General features: G+C 38.8%; 1 protein-coding gene across 5 annotated transcripts in view; it reads left to right on the forward strand.

Annotated features, from left to right (window-relative positions):
- LOC102266853 (zinc finger protein 879) overlaps window positions 1–20,250 on the forward strand; it is a 75,462-nt gene extending 55,212 nt beyond the window's left edge. For 4 of the 5 annotated variants that reach the window (XM_070373455.1, XM_070373457.1, XM_070373456.1 and 1 more), the window contains 3 exons: window positions 11,537–11,663; window positions 12,143–12,238; window positions 15,355–20,250. In XM_070373455.1, the coding sequence (XP_070229556.1) occupies window positions 11,537–11,663; window positions 12,143–12,238; window positions 15,355–16,715 (1,584 nt within the window). In that variant the 3' untranslated portion in view covers window positions 16,716–20,250. Of the gene's footprint in view, window positions 1–11,536; window positions 11,665–12,142; window positions 12,239–15,354 lie in introns of those variants that run through there. The other variant, XM_070373458.1, reaches the window with a different exon arrangement.
- Window positions 20,251–21,965: the final 1,715 nt, after the last annotated feature.

Raw genomic sequence — 21,965 nt, forward strand, 5'->3', positions numbered from 1 at the left:
ACCTCAAGAAACAAGAGAAACATAGAATAGATAACCTAACTTAACAGCTAAAACAACTGGAAAAAGAACAAAACCCCCCAAAATTAGTAGAAGGAAAGAAATAAGAAAGATCAGAGCAGAAATAAATGAAAAAGAAATGAAGGAAACAGTGGCAAAGATTAATAAAACTAAAAGCTGGTTCTTTGAGAAGATAAACCAAATTAACAAATCACTAGCCAGACTCATCAAGGTAAAAAAGAGAGAAAAATCAAATCAACAAAATTAGAAATGAAAAAGGAGAGCTTAAACAGGCAATGCAGAAATACAAACGATCTTAAGAGGATATTATGAGCAATTATATACTAATAAAATGCAGTCCCCAGAACTCTCCAGGCCAGAATACTGGAGTGAGTAGCCTTTCCCTTCTCCAGGGGATTTTCCCAACCCAGGGACTGAACCCAGGTCTCCCGCATTGCAGGTGGATTCTTTACCAGCTGAGCAACAAGGGAAGCCCAATAAAATGGACAGTTCAGTTCAGTTCAGTTGCTCGGTCATGTCCGACTCTTCACGACCCCATGAATCACAGCACGCCAGGCCTCCCTGTCCATCACCATCTCCCAGAGTTCACTCAAACTCACGTCCATTGAGTCGGTGATGTCAGCCAGCCATCTCATCCTCTGTCGTCCCCTTTTCCTCCTGCCCCAATTTCTCCCAGCATCAGAGTCTTTTCCAATGAGTCAACTTTTTGCATGAGGTGGCCAAAGTACTGGAGTTTCAGCTTTAGCATCATTCCTTCCAAAGAACACCCAGGACTGATCTCCTTTAGAATGGACTGGTTGGATCTCCTTGCAGTCCAAGGGACTCTCAAGAGTCTTCTCCAACACCACAGTTCAAAAGCATCAATTCTTTGGCACTCAATGGACAACCAAGAGGAAATAGATTCTTAGAAAAGTTCAAGCTCCCAAGACTGAACCAAGAAGAAATAGATATTATGAACAAGCCAGTTACAAACACTAAAATAAAAACTGTGATCAGAGATCTCCCCCAAAACATATGGCCCAGGGCCATATGGCTTCACAAGGGAATTCTATCAGATATTTAGAGAAGAGCTAATGCCTATTTTTCTGAAACTTCCAAAAAGGTGCAGAGGAAGGAATACTTCCAAACTCATTCTACGAGACCACCATCACCCTGATACTAAAACCAGGCAAAGACAATACAAAAAAAAAAATAAAATTATAGGCCAATATCACTGATGAATATAGATGCAAAGATCCTCAAGAAAATTCTAGCAAGTAAAACTCAGCAACACATTAAAAAGCTCATACACCAGGATCAAGTTGGGTTTATTCTAGGGATGTAAGGATTCTTCAGTATACACAACTCAATCAGTGTGATACACCATATTAACAAACTGAAAGATAAAAACCATATGATCATCTCAATAGAAGCAAAAAAAAGCCTTTGACAAAATTCAGCACCCATTTATGATAAAAACATGTCAAAAAAGCTGGCATAGAAGGAACCCACCTCAACATAGTAAAGACCAAATATGATCAGCCCACAGCAAACATTATTCTCAGTGGTGAAAAACTAAAAGCATTCCCTCTAAGATCAAGAACAAGACAAGCGTGTCCACTCTCACCACTATTATTCAACATAGTTTTGGAAGTCCTAGCTATGGCAATTAGAGAAGAAAAAGAAATAAAAGAAATCCAGATCAGAAAAGAAGAAGTAAAACTCTCACTGTTTGCAGATGACATTATAGTATATATAGAAAACCCAAAAGAAAGTATCAGAAAAATACTAGAGCTAATCAGTGAATTCAGCAAAGTCATGGGATACACGGTCAACACACAGAAATCACTTGCACTCCTATATACTGATAATGAAAAATCAGAAAGAGAAATTAAAGAATCAATCCCATTCACCATTGCAGTGAAAAGAATAAAATATCTAGGAATAAACCTACCTAAGGAGACAAAACAACTGTATACGGAAAATTATAAGACACTGATGAAAGAAATCAAAGATGGAGAGTGATTCCATGTTCCTGGGTAGGAAGAACCAATATTGTGAAAGTAACTATACTACCAAATGCACTCTGCAGATTCAGTGTGATCTCTATCAAATTACCAATGGCATTTTTCATAAACCTAAAACAAAAACTTTCACAATTCATGTGTGCTTAGTCACTCAGTCATGTCTGACTCTTTGCGACACGATAAACATTAGCCTGCCAGGTTCCTCCATCCATGAGGATTCTCCAGGCAAGAATACTGGAGTGGGTTGCCATGCCCTCCTCCAGGGGATCTTCCTAATCCAGGGATCAAACCCAAGTCTTCCACATTGCAGGCTGATTCTCTACCATCTCTACCAGGGAAGCCCACAATTTATATGGAAACACAAAAGACCGTGAATAGCCAAAGCAGTCTTGAGAAAGAATGGAGCTGGAGGAATCAACTTTCCTGACTTCAGACTATACTACAAACCCATAGTCATCAAGACAGTATGGTACTGGTACAAAACAGAAATATAGACCAATGGAACAAAATAGAGAGCCCAGAGATAAACCCACACACCTATGGGTACTTTGTTTTTTTTACAAAGGAGGCAGGAATATACAATGGGGCAAAGATAGTCTCTTCAATACGTGCTGCTGGGAAAACTGGACAGCTACGTGCAAAAGAATGAAGTCAGAACACTTCTAACACCATACACAAAGATAAACTCAAAATGGATTAAAGTCCTACATATAAGAACAGAAACTATAAAACTCTTAGCGGAAAACATAGGCAGGACACTTGATGACATAAATCAAAGTAAGATCTTCCATGACCCACCTCCTGGAGTAATGGAAATAAAAGCAAAAATAAATAAGTGGGACCTGCTGCTGCTGCTGCTAAGTCACTTCAGTCGTGTCCGACTCTGTGCGACCCCATAGACGGCAGCCCAACAGGCTCCCCTGTCCTTGAGATTCTCCAGGCAAGAACACCGGAGTGGGTTGCCATTTCCTTCTCCAATGCATGAAAGTGAAAAGTGAAAGTGAAGTCGCTCAGTCGTGTCCGACCCTCAACGAACCCACTAATTAAAAGCTTTTGCACAGCAAAGGAAACTAAAAACATGGTGAAAACACAACCCTCAGAATAGGAGAAAATAATAGCAAAGAAGGCAACTGACAAAGAATTAATTTCCAAAATATACAAGCAGCTCATACAACTCAAAACCAAAAAAACAAACAACCCAATCAAAAAGTGGGGAAAAAAATCTAAACACATTTCTCCAAAGAAGACATAACAGTTAGCTAACAAACACATGAAAAGATGCTCAACATCACTCATTATCAGAGAGATGCAAATCAAAACCACAATGAGGTACCATCTCATGCTGGTCAGAATCAGTTCAGTTCAGTCGCTCAGCTGTGTCCGACTCTTTGCGACACCATGAACCACAGCACGCCAGGCCTCCCTGTCCATCACCAACTCCCAGAGTCCACCCAACCCACATCCACTGAGTCAGTGATGCCATCCAACCATCTCATCTTCTGTTGTCCCCTTCTCCTCCTGCCCTTAATCTTTCCCAGCATCAGGGTTTTTTCCAATGAGTCAGCTCTTCACATGAGGTGGCCAAAGTATTGGAGTTTCAGCTTCAACATCAGTCCTTCCAATGAACACCCAGGACTGATCTCCTTTAGGATGGACTGGTTGGAATCTCCTTGCAGTCCAAGGGACTCTCAAGAGTCTTCTCCAACACCACAGTTCAAAATCATCAGTTCTGGTCAGAATGGCTGCCATCAAAAAGTCTACAAGCAGTAAATGCTGGAGAGGGTGTGGAGAAAAGGGAACCCTCTTGCATTGCTGGTGGGAATATAAATTGATACAGCCATTATGGAAGATGGTATGGAGATACCTTAAAAAACTAAAATCACCATATGACCCAGCAATCCCACTACTAGGCATACTACCCTGTTGGGGGCCAGCGCAAGGCACTCCGCCTGTGGCAAAGGTCATGAGGAAGGAGGCTCGACATACGCAAAGGCGGGATCGAGCCTCAGGAGTCCCCCTGGAAATCCTCGAGCATCTACCCCCATAACCAGAGCCTGCCTACTTTACTACTTTGTGCTCTCACCTACGCCTCTGACTTTACGGGGGGCTGTCCCCCACCACCTCTTTCGGAGAAGGAGTTAACTTAGAGCTCCAGTTAGTAAAAACTCCTGGGCATGACAGAGTGTTTTAATCTACAAACTCCTCTGAGGGTTCTCTAGCTTGCCTGACAGGCTTGTCCAGCCACATGTGATTGCTCACAGCCTCCCAACCGTGAGAGGCATGAGATGCTTTAAACCTTCTGAAAACAGGTTCCTTAGAAAAGTTAGAAAACTATTAGTATAAGTATAGTGGGCTGATTAGAAATTGTATTGGTGAAGGGTTTTTCATTTGTTGAGCCAATGTTTGTTGCTAAGTCTCCACATCCCCTGCCCTTACACACATTAATGAATATATAGAAGAAATAAGTATTAATCTTTGATATTAATCACGTTAGACCTTAGGCTAAGTAAATTCTATCCTTAATTAAAACCCACTACACCCTCACCCTATAGGAATGTAACTTTATCTGATACCTTCGGAAGGTGGGGTCTGTTTTAAGAATAATCACCCCTGGAGAAATAAGTGTCCTGGTTGACTGACCGCTGTCACAAGGAGAGGGTCATAAATTGTCAGCAGGCCCCCTGGCCAGAAGATGATGTAACACCCCTAAGACCTCTGTATACATTTGTATGAAGCACCTGACTTTGATAAAAGTCAGGACTGCTGACCCCACGTGACTTTTGCATAACATCTCAGTGTATAAAAGTAGACCATGGAAAATAAAGAATTGGGATCAGTTGCTCGAAATACTGGTCTCCCCATGTCGCTCTCTCTCTCAAACTCTGGCTGAGTCTCCATCTGGAGCGCGGAACCCGCCATGCTTACTAATTATGCCTGGGCTTCTAAGATCTGACCAGGGAGACCTCAGTGTCTCCTCTCCTTCGGGAGAATGGAAGGACGCCTGCGGCCTACATAAATGGTGCAAACTTCTTGTCTTGAAGTTTTATTGGTCTCCTGCGTAAACCAAGCTACTCAGCCTCTTTTCTCCACTGAATTTTCCTGCTGAGCTATTCTCATTCTATTACTCTTTACATCTCTAATTAATATCTAATTGAAGCTATTGTATCCTGATCTTCGCCGACGCCGTCCCCGCTTGGAACTCCCTGGATCAGCCAGGGCTGGACCCCGGCACTACCCTGAGGAAAACAAAATTGAAAAAGACCCATGAACCCCAGTGTTCATTGCAGCACTCTTTACAATAGCTAGACATGGAAGCAACCTAGATGTCCATTGACAGATGAATGGATAAAGAAGCTGTGGTACATATACACAATGGAATATTATTCAGCCATAATAAAGGAACACATTTGAGTCAGTTTTAATGAGGTGGACGAACCTGGAGCCTATTATACAGAGTGAAGTAAGTCAGAAAGAGAAATGTAAATATTGTATACTGACACATATATATGGAATCTAGAAAGATGGTACTGATGAATTTACTTGCAGGGCAACAGTGGAGAAACAGACATGGAGAACAGATCTATGGACACTGGGGAAGGTGGGGGGAGAGGGTGAGATGTATGGAGAGAGTAACATAGAAACTCACAATACCATATGTAAAATAGATAGCAAGCGGGAATTTGCTGTATGACTCAGGGAACTCAAACAGGCCCTGTGACAATCTAGATGGGTGGGATGGGGAGGAAGATGGGAGGGAGGTTTGGGAGGGAGGGAATATGGATGATTCTTGTTGATGTTTGACAGAAAACAACAAAATTCTGTAAGGCAATCATCCTTCAATTAAAAACTAAAGTGGCAAAAAGGTCTACAGATGATGGAGAGGGTGTGGAGAAAAGGGAACCCTCCTACAGTGTTGGTGTAAGTTGATGCAGCCGCTGTGGAAAACAGTGTAGAGGTTCCTCAGAAAACTAAAAATAGAATTACTGTATGATCCAGTAGTCCCACAGCTGGGCATATACCCAGACAAAATTATAATTTAAGAAGATACATGCACCCCTATGTTCATGGCAGCCCTATTCACAATAGCCAAGACGGGAAGTAACCTAAACGCCCACTGACAGATGAGTGGTTAAAGAAGATGTGGTGTGTGTCTGTGTGTGTATATGCACGTACAGTGGAATGTTACTCAGCCATAAAAAGAAAGTGGTAATGCCATTTGCAGCATCGTGGATGTGACTAGAGATTAACATAGTAAAGTAAGTCAAAAAGAGAAAGACAAATGTCATATGATATCACTTTGATGTGAAACCTAAAATAGAGCACAAATGAACCTATATACAAAACAGAAACGGACTCACAGAGAACAGACTTGTGGTTGCCAAAGGGGAGGGGATGTGGGAGGGAAGGACCGGGAGTTTGGAATTAGCAGATGTAAACTGTTATATATAGGATGGATAAACAACAAGGTCCTACTGTATAGCACAGGAAACTATAGTCCACCTCCTGTAATAAACCATAGTGGAAAAGAATATTAAAAAAGGATGTCTATGTGTGTATAACTCAGTCACTTTCCTGTACATCAAAGATTGGCACAACACTGGAAATCAACTATACTTCAATTTAAAAAGTAAACTTTCTAGTAGTCCCAGTAAAAAATAAACAGAAGCAGATTAATTTTAATAAATATTTTACTTGACCCAGTATACCCAAAATATTATTTCAACATGTGTTGTTGTTGCTCAGTTGTGTCTGACTCTTTGCAATCCCACGGACTGCAGCACACCAGCCTTCCCTGTCCTTTGCTACCTCCTGGAGTTTGCTCAAACTCTTGTCCATTGAGTCAGTGATTGCATCCAACCATCTCATCCTCTGCAGTCCCCTTCTTCTGCCTTCAGTCTTTCCCAGCATCAGGGTCTTTTCCAGTGAGTTGGCTCTTCAAATCAGGTGGCCAAAGTATTGGAGCTTCAGCTTCAGCATCAGTCCTTCCAGTGAATATTCATGGTTGATTTCCTTTAAGATTGACTGGTTGGATCTCCTTGCTGTTCAAGGGATCTCAGGAGTCTTCTCTAGCACCACAGTTTAAAAGCATCAACTCTTTGGCGCTCAGCCTTCTTTATGGTCCAGCTCTCACATCCATACATCTCACATTTCCACATGTTATGAGTATTAAATTATTGAAGTATCATATATATATATATATATGTGTATATATATATGTATGTGTGTATATATATATAAATATTTTTAGTAAATATTCTGATGTGTATTATATAAATAGCACTTCACAATTCAAACTAGCCACCTTTTAAGCACTGAACATCCATTTGTAGATGGTGCCAATAGTATCAGGCAGAGAAGTCATAGACAAGTCACCAAAAACCAGAGATTTTAAAGCAGACAGAGGGAAAAAACATGTTATATACATAGAATCAATATCTGAATGTCCATTGGCTCCTCATTCGAGACAACAGTGGCCAGAAAACAATAATGACCTTTTATATGCCGGAAGAAAAACACTGTCAACCCCAAATTCTGTAAACAATGAAAATATTCTTCCAGAATGAAGGTAAAATAAAGGCATTTTCAGATAAAAGAAAACAAAGCTGATGCATCATCAGCAGTTCTGCAGTATAAGACGTGCTAAAGGAAGTTCTTTGAGTTAAAAGGAAACAATGCCAGATGTAATCTTAAGAAGGAAATTAAGCGTATTAAAAGTGGTGACTGGATAAATATATATATTATAGAAATACATAAGTAATTTTTCCTCTCAGTTTCTTTGGTATGCATGCTGCTGCTGCTGCTGCTAAGTCACTTCAGTTGTGTCTGACTCTGTGCGACCCCATAGATGGCAGCCCACTAGGCTCCCCTGTCCTGGGGATTCTCCAAGCAAGAACACTGGAGTGGGTTGCCATTTCCTTCTCCAATGCATGAAAGTGAAAAGTGAAAGTGAAGTCGCTCAGTTGTGTCCAACTCTTTGCAACCCCATGGACTGGAGCCTACCAGGCTTGGTATGCATGTGCTTGTTTAAAGCAAAAATATAATCTTGTGTTATGGAGTTTATCATGTAAGTGGATGTAATGTGTATGACAACTGTGAATTTAGAATTCATTAAGGTCTGGACTGGAAAAGTTTTGTCTCCAGGGATGCCTGAATGGCTGTTTTTTTGTTCCTGGCCAAGATAAGGGCAATGGATGTGCTCTTATTCTATTTTTTTATAATTTTCTTTCTTTCTTTGACTGTATTGGGTCTTTCTTTCTGCATGGACTTTTCTCTAGTTGCAGAGTGTTGGGGCTACTCTCCAGTTGCAGTGCATGGACTTCTTACTGTGATGGCCTCTCTTGCTGCACAGCCCAGGCTCTAGGGCATGAGGGCTTCAGTAGTTATGGCAAGTGGACTCAGTAATTGCAGCTCCCAGGTTCCAGAGCACAGGTTCAATAGTTTTGCACAAGCTTAGCTGCTCTCAGGCATGTGGGAACTTCCTGGCTCAGGGACGGAACCTGTGTCTCCTGCATTGACAGGCAGGTTCTTTACCACTGAGCAACCAGGGAAGCCCTGGATGTACTCTTTAAATGCCACTGACCACCCTCAGGGTCATCTTCACTTGATTTGCAACTGGCTTATATGGTATGTCAAGCCATGCTTGATGCATAAAAGCCCCTGCTGAGCATTTCTCCTTTAAGCTCCCCCAAACCAAGAATTCTTGTCTATTAATAGATCCAATGACACAGCATAGTCTGTGCATGCAAATAAGGAGACTCATGAAGCATCTCTGGCTTCCAATACTTTCCTACACAGTTTTTATTTTGCTGCAGTGTACCCTTCGGGCTTCCAGGTGGCTCAGTGGTAAAGAATCCACCTGCCAATGCAGGAGATGCAGGTTTGATCCCTGGGTAAGGAATATTCCCTGAAGAAGGAAATGGCAACCCTCTTCTGTATTCTTGCCTGGGAAATTCCATGGACAGAGGAGCCTGACAGGAGGACAGAGGAGACATGTGGTTGCAAAAGAGTCAATGACTAAATAACAACAACAACAAAATTGTACTGTTTGCCTTCCTTGAGCAGTCTCGGGGTGAGCTGCTGAGTCCTGTCAACTTTATGATCTGGGAATGTCTTTGTAATAACTTCGTAACAACTACAACATGAAGAAGAACCATATGTTTGCAAGGTTTTTACCTTCTATGTGAAATCATATATTAGCTCTAAATATGCTGTGAAAAACTAAGAATGTATATTATGATTCTCAGCAGCCACCAGAAATGCAAAGCTAAAAAATGAATATGTAAATTAAAGTGGAATCTTAAAAAAAGTCAAAACAAACATACGCCCTGTAAAAAATGTAAGCCTAATGAAGGATATAAGTGGTAGAGTGCCATTCTGTCCCTCTCTAAAATATCAAATAATAATCTGGGACAGCTTGTTTTCTTCCAGATATTTTTGTATGCACCTATGCATATAGAGATAAAGAATTTTTCAACACATATTGACCGGGAGTTTGCTTTTTCATATGAATCGATAATATATCACAGTCAAATTCCAATGTCAGGCATACAAATCTACCTCATTCTGTTTAATGGCTTTATAACATATCATGGGCTAAATGCAGTATAAATTGCTTATCTATTCTTTTATTAATAGATAATGTAGGTTGTCTTGAAAATTTCACCATTGTATTAGTTTCCATTGTTGCTATAACAAATTATAACAAATTCAGTGGCTAAAACAACATAAATGTATTCTCCTATAGTTGTGGAGGTCAGAAGTGTGAATTCAGTTTCACTGACTTAAGGTCAAGTTCTCAGCAGGGCTGATTCTGCCTTGGCTGTAGGGCGAGGGGTGGGGAATTTGTTTCCTGGTCTTGTTTTCATCTTCTAGGGGCCCCCTATTTTCCTTGGTCTGTGGCCTTTTCAAGCATCTTTATTATTTTTTTTAAATTTTATTTTGTTTTTAAACTTTACATAATTGTATTAGTTTTGCCAAATATCAAAATGAATCCACCACAGATATACATGTGTTCCCCATCCTGAACCCTCCTCCCTCCTCCCTCCCCATACCATCCCTCTGGGTCGTCCCAGTGCACTAGCCCCAAGCATCTAGTATCGTGCATCGAACCTGGACTGGCATCTCGAAATATATCATTTCAGTCTCTGCTTCCATCATTACGTAGCCTTCTCTTCTAACTCCTTTTGTGTTCTTCTTACAAGGACTGTTAAGATTACACGAGATCACCCTGTATAATAATCCAGAATAATCTCTCCCCCGCTCAAAATCCTTCAACAGATCCTCAAAGTCCCATTTGTTATATGTACAATGTTTACAGGTTTATCATTCATCCTACCATAACGATTAACTTACAAGTAATGCTTTAGTGAACACCCATGAGCAGATATCCCTACCCAGCTGTGTGATTATTCCTTGTAGTAGAATCCTAGAAGTAGAAATGCAAAGTCATAGTGATGTGCCTTTCACCTTTTGATAGATTCTAATAATATCCACTAAGCTTTGTATCGTTTGTCATTCCCTTCAGCCCTTTCATAAAAAAAATTGGTATCTGCCTTCTTATATTTTGTGTTTGACTGAGATTCTCTTGGAAAGTCTTAGCTTCTCAGCATTTCCTTTTTGCACCTGTGTAGTACTTGAGTTCTTCTAATTTTTTCTAGTCCACGGAACCCATCTGACAATATAGCTTAGAGATGTGTCTACCTGAATTCACTTAGGAGCTCCACCACTTGAACAGTATTAGCTAGGAAAGATTTTGTAATTTTTCTGGACTGTTTCTTGATCTGCAAAATTATTTATAGTGTCTTCCTAATAGAATATCTATGAAACTTTAATTGGCTACTGTATAAAAAGTTTCTATCATAGTCTCTAACATCTTTGTGACCCCATGGACTATAGCCCACCAGGCTCCTCTGTCCATGGAATTCTCCAGGCAAGAATACTGCAGGGGGTAGCTCTTGTCTTCTCCTGGGAATTTCTGACCAGGGATCCAACCCTGGTCTCCTGCACTGCAGGCTGATTCTTTACCATCTGAGACACCAGGGAAGCCCATCGATAGACATTAACGAGTATTATTTTTTTATTCTTTGCTTTATGTCTCAGAAATTCCTTTTTATTTCTGTTCTACTAGTTACATTTCTCCTACTTTTCTAGCATTGCTCTAAACGTACTCTGATTTTTTCTTTTCATTTAATTTGGATTTTGAATTGGAAGGAGGAGATAAATGGACTCTGACAGATCCCAGGGTGCAATATAAATTCCTTCTCAGCAGGAAATTTGCCCTGTTTTTCTATGCCCTCACAAACATGCCATGTGTCTTTGCTCCAAGTGGGTACTCGATAAATATTATTTGTTAGTTGATGGGTGGTTCCAAAAGTAACATAAACAGTTGCTTTGAAATATTTAGAATCCTGAGACATTTTCAGAATAGTTGCTGCACATCCCAGTGTCACCTTCTTACCGAGTCTTCCAGGGGAGATGTTCCTGGGTAAACAGGAATGGGTTTGCCGTTACAGGAGTCAGTGACATTTAGGGATATCGCCGTGCTCTTCAGCCGGGACGAGTGGTTGCACCTGGATGCTGCCCAGAGAACCTTGTACCGGGAGGTGATGCTGGAGAACTACAGCACCCTGGTCTCACTGGGTAAGGAGGTTTGCCTGTCATGGAGAGTCTGCTGTGGGAGGACTTTAGAGCTCCCTTGGAGGTTCAGAGTCTGCAGGTTTCTGTCCTCTGCCCTGGGAAAGGACAAATCTCTGTAGAATTAAAAGTGTACCTGTTTGTTTTGATGCCCTTCATGCTGCTCTTTGTCCTCTGCCTTCCTCCCACCCCACCTCCTTAATAGTTCCCTCCTACTCCAATGATTGGACCCCCGTTTAGATTCTGAAAAATGCAGAGGACTCCCATCATCATGGCATTCATAGACAGGGCCCCGTATTGTTTCTGAACCAAGACCCACCTCCTGCTCCATCCCTGTGAAGGCCTCAGTCCTCTCAAGAGTGCTTTTGCTGCCTACTTTGCCTCTCTATCTAGACTTGTATTATCTTTCCTGTAGGTTCTGGTTTGAGTTTGGGGCTTGCTTTTCATGCCATTTGTTCAAACTCCATTTCCTTCCTGATGAGCAGGGATTCCATTTTCAATGCCAAAATTGATCTGCCAGTTGCAACAAGGAGAAGATCCCTGTATGGTGGAAAGAGAAATCCCTCAAGATACCTGCCTTGGTGAGTAAGTGACTGGGGGATTGGGCACAAGTGTCTTTATACATAAGCAGGTTGCGAGGAGTGTTTGAAAACTCTCCTAGAAATTCTGAGCCCTGTTGAAATGCTCAGGACCACCTGACAAGCTTCCTTGGCTGTAATGGTTTTCTTTCATCAAGAAGGTCCTTGCCTTGACATTTTCCTTCTCATACCACTCCCTGCATTCTCTTTCCCTCCCCACCACCTTTTGTTTTGCAGCCTCACTCACTTCCTTCTATCACCTCTTGCTCTTCATGTTAATTTTCCATCTGCATTTACACATGTTCATGTCTGACAGATTTTTTTTTAACACTTTACACCTTCTGCCATATTTTGAATTTTTTTAAATAATTTTTTCATTTCGTTTTTACCATCCACATATTTCAAAGTATTATTAACATTCCTTTGTCTCTGATTTCTTATTTTCTTGGTGACTAGATTGTCATGTCCCAGGATTATATATTCAATCAGCTGTTGTTAACATTACCCCTGTAGCCTTTCCAGTCCAGGGGTCAGCAAGCACGTTGTTCCTGGTGGGCTGCGGTGCATGGAGTCACAAGGAGTCGAATGTGACTGATCACACAGGACCACCACCACCAGGCATTAAGGATCATGGTTTGAATTCAGACATTCCGAATTTTGTCTTACCCTTACCCCTGCTTACATGAGCTATAGGAAAGTTACCTACCTTCTCTGAGCCTCTTTTTTCTCACTCATTTTCCATGCTATGAGCACAGTGATCTTTTTAAAACTCATGTATTTATCCTGTACCTTAAGAGACTTCATTGTTTCTCCATTATCCATGGAGTAAAGAAAGATTCCTTAATATGACGTTAAACCTACATCTTAGCCTGTCTTCATATTCCTTTATGGTCTCCTCAGTGGCCACTTCCTCTTCAGCTCAGTGTTCTGGCTACATCTGCATACTCACTGTCATTGGTGTGTTATTCCTTCAGCTTGAATCACCTTTTCTACCTTGTCCATTGGGAAACTATTTATCTTTCAAGATCCATTTGTCCACCTAATACACCACTCTTATCTGTAGATTTTTCTTATCTTTCCTACTTGCCTCAGTTGTTTGCTTGCTCAGTCATGTCCGACTCTTTGAGACACTATGGACTGGCCTGCAAGGCTCCCCTGTCTATGGAATTTTCCAGGCAAGAATACTAGAGTGGGTTGCCATTTCATACTCCAGGGCATCTTCACAACCCAGGGACTGAACCCGTGTCCCTTGCGTCTCCTGCATTGACAGGCAGAGTCGTTACCACTGCACCACCCGGGAAGCCCTCCTACTTCCCAGGCAGCATTAATTTTTCCATCATTCATGTTCATACAGCACTTCCTACATAGTTGGAGTGCATTGATTATTGTATCTATCAAATGAATTGTAGTTATGTTTGTTAATTATTTTTATAATAAGATTGTGCATATTTAAGGGAGAGGCCAGATCTTTGAATTCTGTTCCTCAAGCATCTGATATATTAGATTTAGTAATATTTTAAAATTTTTTAAATTCTGTTTTAATTGAATTAATTACCTCTCTGATTAACTCAGTGCTGATGAAGCTCAAGTTACTCAATTCAGCCAGATCACTGCAGCTACATTATTTTTCAGATTCCATTCTGTCCTTCCTTTGATCCAGGCTGCCCATTTTACCAAATATAAACATTTTTGCCTTGTTATTATCTGTCTAAGAATTTATAGCACCTTCTATTAGTAAATTCTTCTAGTTATTTAGTAACTGTATATTTGGCCTTACTGTGCTTAACCAAAATTTTAACTAATTCCAACTCAAATTCCCTTCTTTAGTCAATAAGCCCCCCCACATAGGTTTACTTTCTCCACAAATGACTTTAACAGACCTTCTTTTTGACTCACAGGGTCCTCCTTTCTTTTTCTGTTGAAATCCAACCCACCTCTATTGTGTATCTTCCATTCTTTACCAATATTATTGATATTGGTATCCTCATTTTCTGAACCTCAAATCTGAATATGCAGTTGAGTCTTCTCAGATCATGGAGAAATGAACTATTACTGTTTGGCCATTTATTTTTTTCCTATTATCATTGCTAATTATTCAGTATTTGTTCAATAAATGACTGAGTCTCAGGAATCCAGTAAGAGAGGAGAGGTCTCTTTTCATTTTCAAGGTTACCTGCCCTTCATAATAATTTTTCCAACTTGGCCACTCTGCTCATTCATTCTTTATTTTTTATCTAAGACATTCTAATTGTGTACTTATCTTGTACACAATAAAGAATTAACAAATCATCATAAGACATAGCTACTGCTCTCCTTGAACAAATAACTTTGAATTATTTCCACAAACTTTATATATGTAAGTTAAGTGATTGGATGTTTGGAAAATATGTTTTGAAATTTGCAGAAAGAGGTGGATTATTTAGGCTTAAGTAATTGAGTTTTTGTAAACAAATAAGATTAGAGTAGTAGGGTACATTTCTAGATAGACAGGGAAGATCATATTGTAAGAAAGAGTAAAAAGAGAGAAGGTACCTGGTTGATCCTTGAAAATCTGAACTGCTAGGTTTCCGATGGATACCATTAAGAAAGATCTATATTCTTATGCAGATTTATAGCCTATATTTCATATTCTTATTTAATTTCATTAAATATTTTTATTACTAAAACCAGATAAACTTTATTAACATAGATAATCTATATTTTATTTAATTTGTATAGTTTATTTAAGCACACACAGTCACCTAGTGATATAACTTTAATCTATTTTCAATCATGGATTGATAAAAGTAAGCCAGGTTTTAACTCAGAGTTTCTTAGAATCAGCTCAAGCTAAATCTTTTCACTTTAGAATCAGATCTGAGCTTGGGGCTTGGGCATACTTCAGAACGTCACATCTCTTGTAGACTTTTGTTAGTCTCAAAAGATCCCTGCCTTTACTTCTCTCAGATGGCAATATCTTCGTTGTCACTGTTAATTTGTCTACTATATTCTCCCACACTACTCCTGTTTACTTCTCCTTCCATTCTATCCTGTTTTTCTCTAGATTCAAGTCCATATTTGAAATTATATGGTATCAAACTCTCTTCTAGCAGAGGAGCCACTATTCTGATTTATTCCAGGTTTCAAGATATGGCCTGAAATAGAAGCATTGCCTCGCAAACAGGACATTTCTTCAGGAGAAACATCTCAAGGAATAATAATGAAAAACTCCATTAAGTTGGACATCAAGTATGGAGAAGCTTTGGAATTTGAGGGCAGGACACAAGAGCAACAGAAAAAAACCCTCAGGCAAATGGTAGCCTCACAGAAGCAAACCATCAGTAGAACTGGAGACCAGACAAGTCTTGAATTAGGGAAAGGTTTATTTATAAACACAGTTCTTATTAGACAACAAAATGTTCCTACAGAAAGAGTACCCAGTATATATTATACTTTTGGGAGAGATTTTAAACAGAATTTTGATCTAATGAGATGTTTCCAGATTTACCCAGGAGAAAAACCTCATATTTACAATGAATGTGAAAAAAGCTTCAATCAGAGTCTTCATCTTATTGAACACCAGAGAATTCATACTGGTGAGAAACCTTACAAATGTAGTGAATGTGGGAAAACCTTCAGCCACAGATCATCACTTCTTGCCCATCAGAGAATTCATACTGGAGAGAAACCTTACAAATGTAATCAATGTGAAAAAGCATTTAGTAGCAGTTCAACCCTTATCAAACATTTGAGAGTGCATACTGGAGAGAAACCCTATCAGTGTAAGGACTGTGGTAAAGCTTTTAGCCAGTGTTCAACCCTCACTGTACATCAGAGAATTCATACTGGAGAAAAACTCTATAAATGTGGAGAATGTGAGAAGGCCTTCAATTGTAGAGCAAAGCTTCATAGACACCAACAAATCCATACAGGTGAGAAACCCTATAAATGTAGTGAATGTGGGAAAAGTTACAGCCAGTTTACATCCCTGGCTGAACATCAGAGGCTTCACACTGGAGAACAACTGTGTAAATGCTTGGAATGTGGGAGAAATTTCACTCGCATCTCAACCTTTATTGAACATCAGCGGATTCATACTGGACAAAAACCATATCAGTGTAATGAATGTGGGAAAGCCTTCAACCAGTATTCATCCTTTAATGACCATCGGAAAATTCATACTGGAGAAAAACTTTACACGTGTGGAGAATGTGGGAAAGCCTTTGGTTGCAAATCTAACCTTTATAGGCATCAGAGAATCCATACTGGAGAGAAACCATATCAGTGTAATCAGTGTGGTAAAGCTTTCAGCCAGTATTCATTCCTAACTGAACATGAGAGAATCCATACTGGAGAGAAACTCTATAAATGTATGGAATGTGGGAAAGCCTACAGTTACAGATCAAACCTTTGTAGACACAAAAAAGTTCACAATAAAGAAAAACTCTATAAATGGAAAGAATATGGGGTCAGAGATTTCTTAGAGGAGATAAGCCTATAAGGTTTAATTCATCTCTGAAATAATTTAAGGGTTCTCATTGGAGAATAATCAGGAGAATAATAAATAGGGCACAGACTTCTAATAGATCAAGTCTTTTTCACTTCTCTTAGAGAAAATATGCAAGTTATCACTAAGTAATGGTAAAATTGACCAACGAATATTAAGAGCACTGCCGTGTCAAATTTTATAAGAACCAGTAAATTTAAGGTTTCTAAAAACAAAAATTTTAAATTCACAAAAAATTGTAAAAGACCTAACTTTAAAAAATGAAAACAATGGAATATAAGTTTTATTTCTTTCATTAGACTTTGTTGCCTTTCTAACAGTAAGCTTCAATATGAATTTTCTTTTAAAGGCAATCACTGAGTTATTAATAATGTGAATAAGTGTGGGGCCATATTTTCTAAAATGGCAGATAGACATAGGACATGCTCTCTTTCATAAAGAGAAGCTAAAGATAAGAAGAAATTCTTTAAGTTTAGATTTTCACATGGAAATAATTAAGCTCACTTTTCATGAACTGCCTCACCAGCAATTTATATTTATAAATATACATGTATGTATATGTGTGTTAGTTGCTCAGTCATATCTGACTCTTTGCAACCCTGTGGACTGTAGCTCACCAGGCTCTTCTGTCCATGGAATTCTCCAGGCAAGAATACTGGAGTGGGTAGCCATTCCCTTCACCAGAGGATCTTCCTGGTCCAGGCTGGGTCTCTTGCTTTGCAAGCAGATTCTTTACTGTAGCCTGAGCCACCCGTGATAGACATAAATGTGTGTATGTATTCATGTGTATATGTGCACACAGAAAGAGTTTTGGTCTATATTTTTTCAAAATTCTTTGATGATTAAAAAATGTGGTTTTATTACTTTAGAATTTAGTTTTGAAAATTAAAATTTTCCCCAATGGTGTCTCTTCCTTTTCTTTCCTTACATTATTTCTTAATTTGATATGATTCTACATTACTGAACAGAGTCTTAGAGAAGTTGGTGTAAACTGAAGCAAGTGGAGAGACTATCATGCAAATACTGTCTTGTGTGTTGCAAAAGGGATATATTTCCAGACTCTGATTATATACCTGGTAGCTTATTAAAACCAGGGGAGATTTTAATTTAGTTAGTTATAGCTTTTCATTTTAATTAATGAAGAAATTGAGCTTTTTGAGTACAATTAAGACTAGAAGCTAGATCTTCAGCTCTGGTTTTCTGTAATAATTATAGGTTAATTTACAACTTCAGGCCCCAAGAGTCCAAGTCCCAAAGCTGTTTGTTTTGTAAACTGGTTAGGCACAATTGCAGTAATTTAATCAGTTTTATTTTTATGTTTGGTAAGTTCCCTCAATTTTAACCTTAATAATTGACTTAGTCATGTTTTCCTTTTTTCTTATGAGTCCCTAGTTATACCTTCTTTTGTAGTAACTGTACTTAAATCCTAAAAGCTAGCTATAGTCCAGATAGTGAAACTACATTTGAGGGGTTCACATATAAAATTGCCTTTTTGTTTATTTTTGTTACACATCTTTTAGGACTTCTTTTATGTAAAGTGATATATGAGTATCTTATTATTAAACATTCTAGTTATTGGTATAAGTTGGTTATCCAAAAACATTCCATGTTTTGCAGAAAAATGTCATTTTCCCCTGGGCCTACTTCCTTCAGTTATATTTACTTTCACAGTGGATATCATTCAATAGAACTGTTCTATTAATATGAAAATTAGCTAGAACCCCCTGAGACATCTAAACTTTAAACTCAAGCATTCAGCATTTGACTTGTCTTAGCTCATTAAAAAGTATTTTCTTGGGGATTCCCTGCTGGTCAAGTTTTTCAGAATGTGGTGCTTTCACTGCTGGGGCCCAGGTTCCTTCCCTGGTCAGGGAACTACGATCCTTCAAGCTGGGTGTCATGGTCAAAGAAAGTGAAGTGAGGTGGGGGGTGTTTCTTACATATTCAAGTATATTTATAAGGAAAATGGGGCTTCCCAGGTGGCACTGGTGGTAAAGAACCTGCCTGCCAGTGCAGGAGACATAAGAGATGTTCCCTGGGTTCGATCCCTGGGTTGGGAAGATTCCCTGGAGAAGGGTATGGCAACCCACTCCAGTGTTCTTGCCTGGAGAATCTGATGGACAAAGGAGCCTGGTGGGTTCCAGTCCATAGGGTCGCAAAGAGTTGGACATGACGGAAGCAACTTAGCACATAAGGAAAATGAAGCTTTTAAACCTCAGTTTTTCATCATACAGAGCCATTTGCAAGATATTCTAGATAAAAACCCATTTGATTACCCAATAGCAGTATCCACACATTATGCAGATTTTGGTCTCTAAATGCTATTCCTCACTAAAAGGAAGTAGGGCTCCTTGGAGAAATGGCTGATTCCATATGTTTGGAACAGGGAAAATGTAAGATATGTTTGGAACAGGGAAAATATAAGATATGCCTTGAATACTTTTTTTGTGAAACAAAAAAAGAACTCAAAGACTAAAGGGATAATGTCAGAAGGATGTGAGGGCCAATTTAAAGGAGCTCCCACTAGTCAAATTTAGGACAATTTGAACATCAAAAAGAATAATCACAATAATTGGATATAACATGCTAAATAAAATGATCCTATAATGAAGAAATAGAGGAAAATAGAAAAGCTCTTTATATACTTATTTGGAGAATGTCCTCTCTTCATTGTACATGGTGTGATAGATTTAGAAAAATCACCGTTTTACAACCCTTAATGTAATTAAATTAGGCACATTCAATGGATGGAAAAACCCTATTACATGAAAAAAAAATTAAACATTATTTACACGGTGTCAAGATCACAGATACCAATTACAGATGAAAGATATGCCTTTATAATGGAGAAATCTGGCTGTTAAACTGAGTTTCTCTAGCAGTGGAACAAGCTGACATGTGACTCCTGATGAGATGCAGTATAAAGTAAACGTGATCATCCTGTGATGTATTCTTGGGGAAAAAAAAAGAAACTCTAATTAAATCTCTTATCTAGACTTTTCTTCCTGTTTACAAGAAATACAAGAAATAGAAGAACAAACTGAATTACATAGTGAAGAATTAGACAAGTCTAGAGTTTGAGTTATTGTACAAGATAGCTTGTCTGGACTTTTCAAGAAACCAATATAATAAAACAGGAGTGGAGTCATCTAGATTCAGAAACTTGAGATATAACCAAATGCAAGGTGTGATTCTTATTTGGCATCTGATTCAGAAAATCAAAACAACTGTAAGGCATTTAGGGGGATGTGGGGAAATACGAGGATAGAATGGGTTTTAGGTAATGTGGTACGTTTAATTTTCCTAGAGGTATGATATTGATGATGTTGTTGAAGTGTGAAAAACAGTACCCTTCTTCTTAGGAGATGCATGCGAAGTTTTCAAATTTAAAGAGTCATGATGTTTGTAGCATATTTTTAAATAAATATGTAAAAAATTAGTCAGCTGTTGCTGAATTTTTGTGGAAGATATAGTATGTTCACTGGTCATTCTGTAAACTTCTGTAAAAATTTTTAATAAAAAATTGAAGCAAAAATTTGATTGGAAAAGTGATGCATATGAAACTTCCAGTCAGTATTCTTCCTTTATACTCAAATTTCTGGTTTGAGAGTTTATCCTATATGGATGTGATCATTGGAGATAACTTAACCATCATTTGTTCTGGTTCCTCTTATAGAATAAGCACACAACACCTTATATCTCCTACTAAATATGACTAAAAATCTTAAAGAATGCATGGAACAGCAGCCTTAGGGTCCTGAAAAGTAATGATGGTAGCAGCCAGATTTGGGAAGGAAACAAGATTTGAAATAAGACCAGTCTGTTACTCTCAGGCATGTCTGTGGTGAGGACACTGGTGGTTGAGCAGACACCTAAACCTCTCAGAGAGGACAACATTTATTTCTGGTCAGAGAACTGTTGGAAGAATCCTCATTGCTTTTCATCTCTCACTTTTTGCTGCTTGGACCTGGAGGTAGGTATATCCATTATGTGTGCAGCAGAGAGGAGAACCTAAAGCCTTTGTATTTTAATCAAAAGACCAGAAGAGGAGTGGGCCCTGGAAGCTGGAAATTGTCAGGCTGGTGACAGAAAAGGAAACTCAGGAAAGTAATTTCATAAGGTTGTGTATATAACCCCAGACTCATCCCTAATCTCAATCCAGAATCTCATAATGTAGAATTGCACAAAGTGTAAAAATCAGGAAAGTCTCAACAGTTCATAAGGAAAAAAGACAACAGGCACTGCCCCAAGATGACACAAATTTTGGAATTATAAAAGCATTATAACAGTGTTTCAAAAAAAATGTGACCATTCTTGAATGGAAACTTAAAAGTTCTCAGCAGGAAAATAGGTAATACATTAGAAGGAACTAAATGGAAATTTTAAAACTAAAAAATACAGTCATAAAATATACCAAAACAAAAACCACTGGACATACTTAGCATCAGAATAGAGATGACAGCGAAAAGAGTCCATAACGGAAGACAGACTGACACAGATCAAAACTGAACTAGAAAGGGGAAAAAAAACATGTCATATCAATTGATGCAGAAAAAATTTTGACAGTATTTGTGATAAAAACTAAGAAAATCAGAAATAAAAGAGAAATTAGCCTAATAAAGGGCATCTACCAAAATCCCACAACTAACATCCTGCTTAATGGTGATCAGCTGAATGATGTTAAGGTCAGGGACAAGTCATGATGTCCACTCTGAACACTCCTAACCAATCCTTGCTAATGCAATCAGCCTAAAAAAAAGAAAATACAGTTTATAAAGGAAGAAATTAAATGGCCTCTGTTTAAAGATGACATGATTGTCCTCTTAGAAAAACCCAAGGAATCAACAAAAAAAAAGCTCTTAGAACTGAGTTTAACAAGGTCAGAAGATATTAGATTAACATGCAAAAGTTTCTGCATTTGTGTACTAGCAGTGAACAATCAGGATTCCCTGGTGGCTCACTGGTAAAGAATCTGCTTGACAATACAGAAGACAGATTTGATCCCTGGGTCGAGAAGATCCCCTGGAGAAGGAAATGGCTACCCACTCCAGTAGTGTTAAATGGGAAATCCTGTGGACAGAGGAGCCTTGCAAGTGAGAGTCCATTGGGTCACAAAAGAGTCACACATGACTAAACAACAACAAAAGAACAATTAGAAAATAAATTTAAGCAATATACACCATTTGCTGTACTCTGGAAAGTAAAAAGGAAGTGGAAAGTAAAGAAATACATAGCTACAAATAT

The sequence above is a fragment of the Bos mutus genome, chromosome 7, assembly GCF_027580195.1.
Source record: "Bos mutus isolate GX-2022 chromosome 7, NWIPB_WYAK_1.1, whole genome shotgun sequence".
NCBI classification, from domain to species: Eukaryota; Metazoa; Chordata; class Mammalia; order Artiodactyla; family Bovidae; genus Bos; species Bos mutus.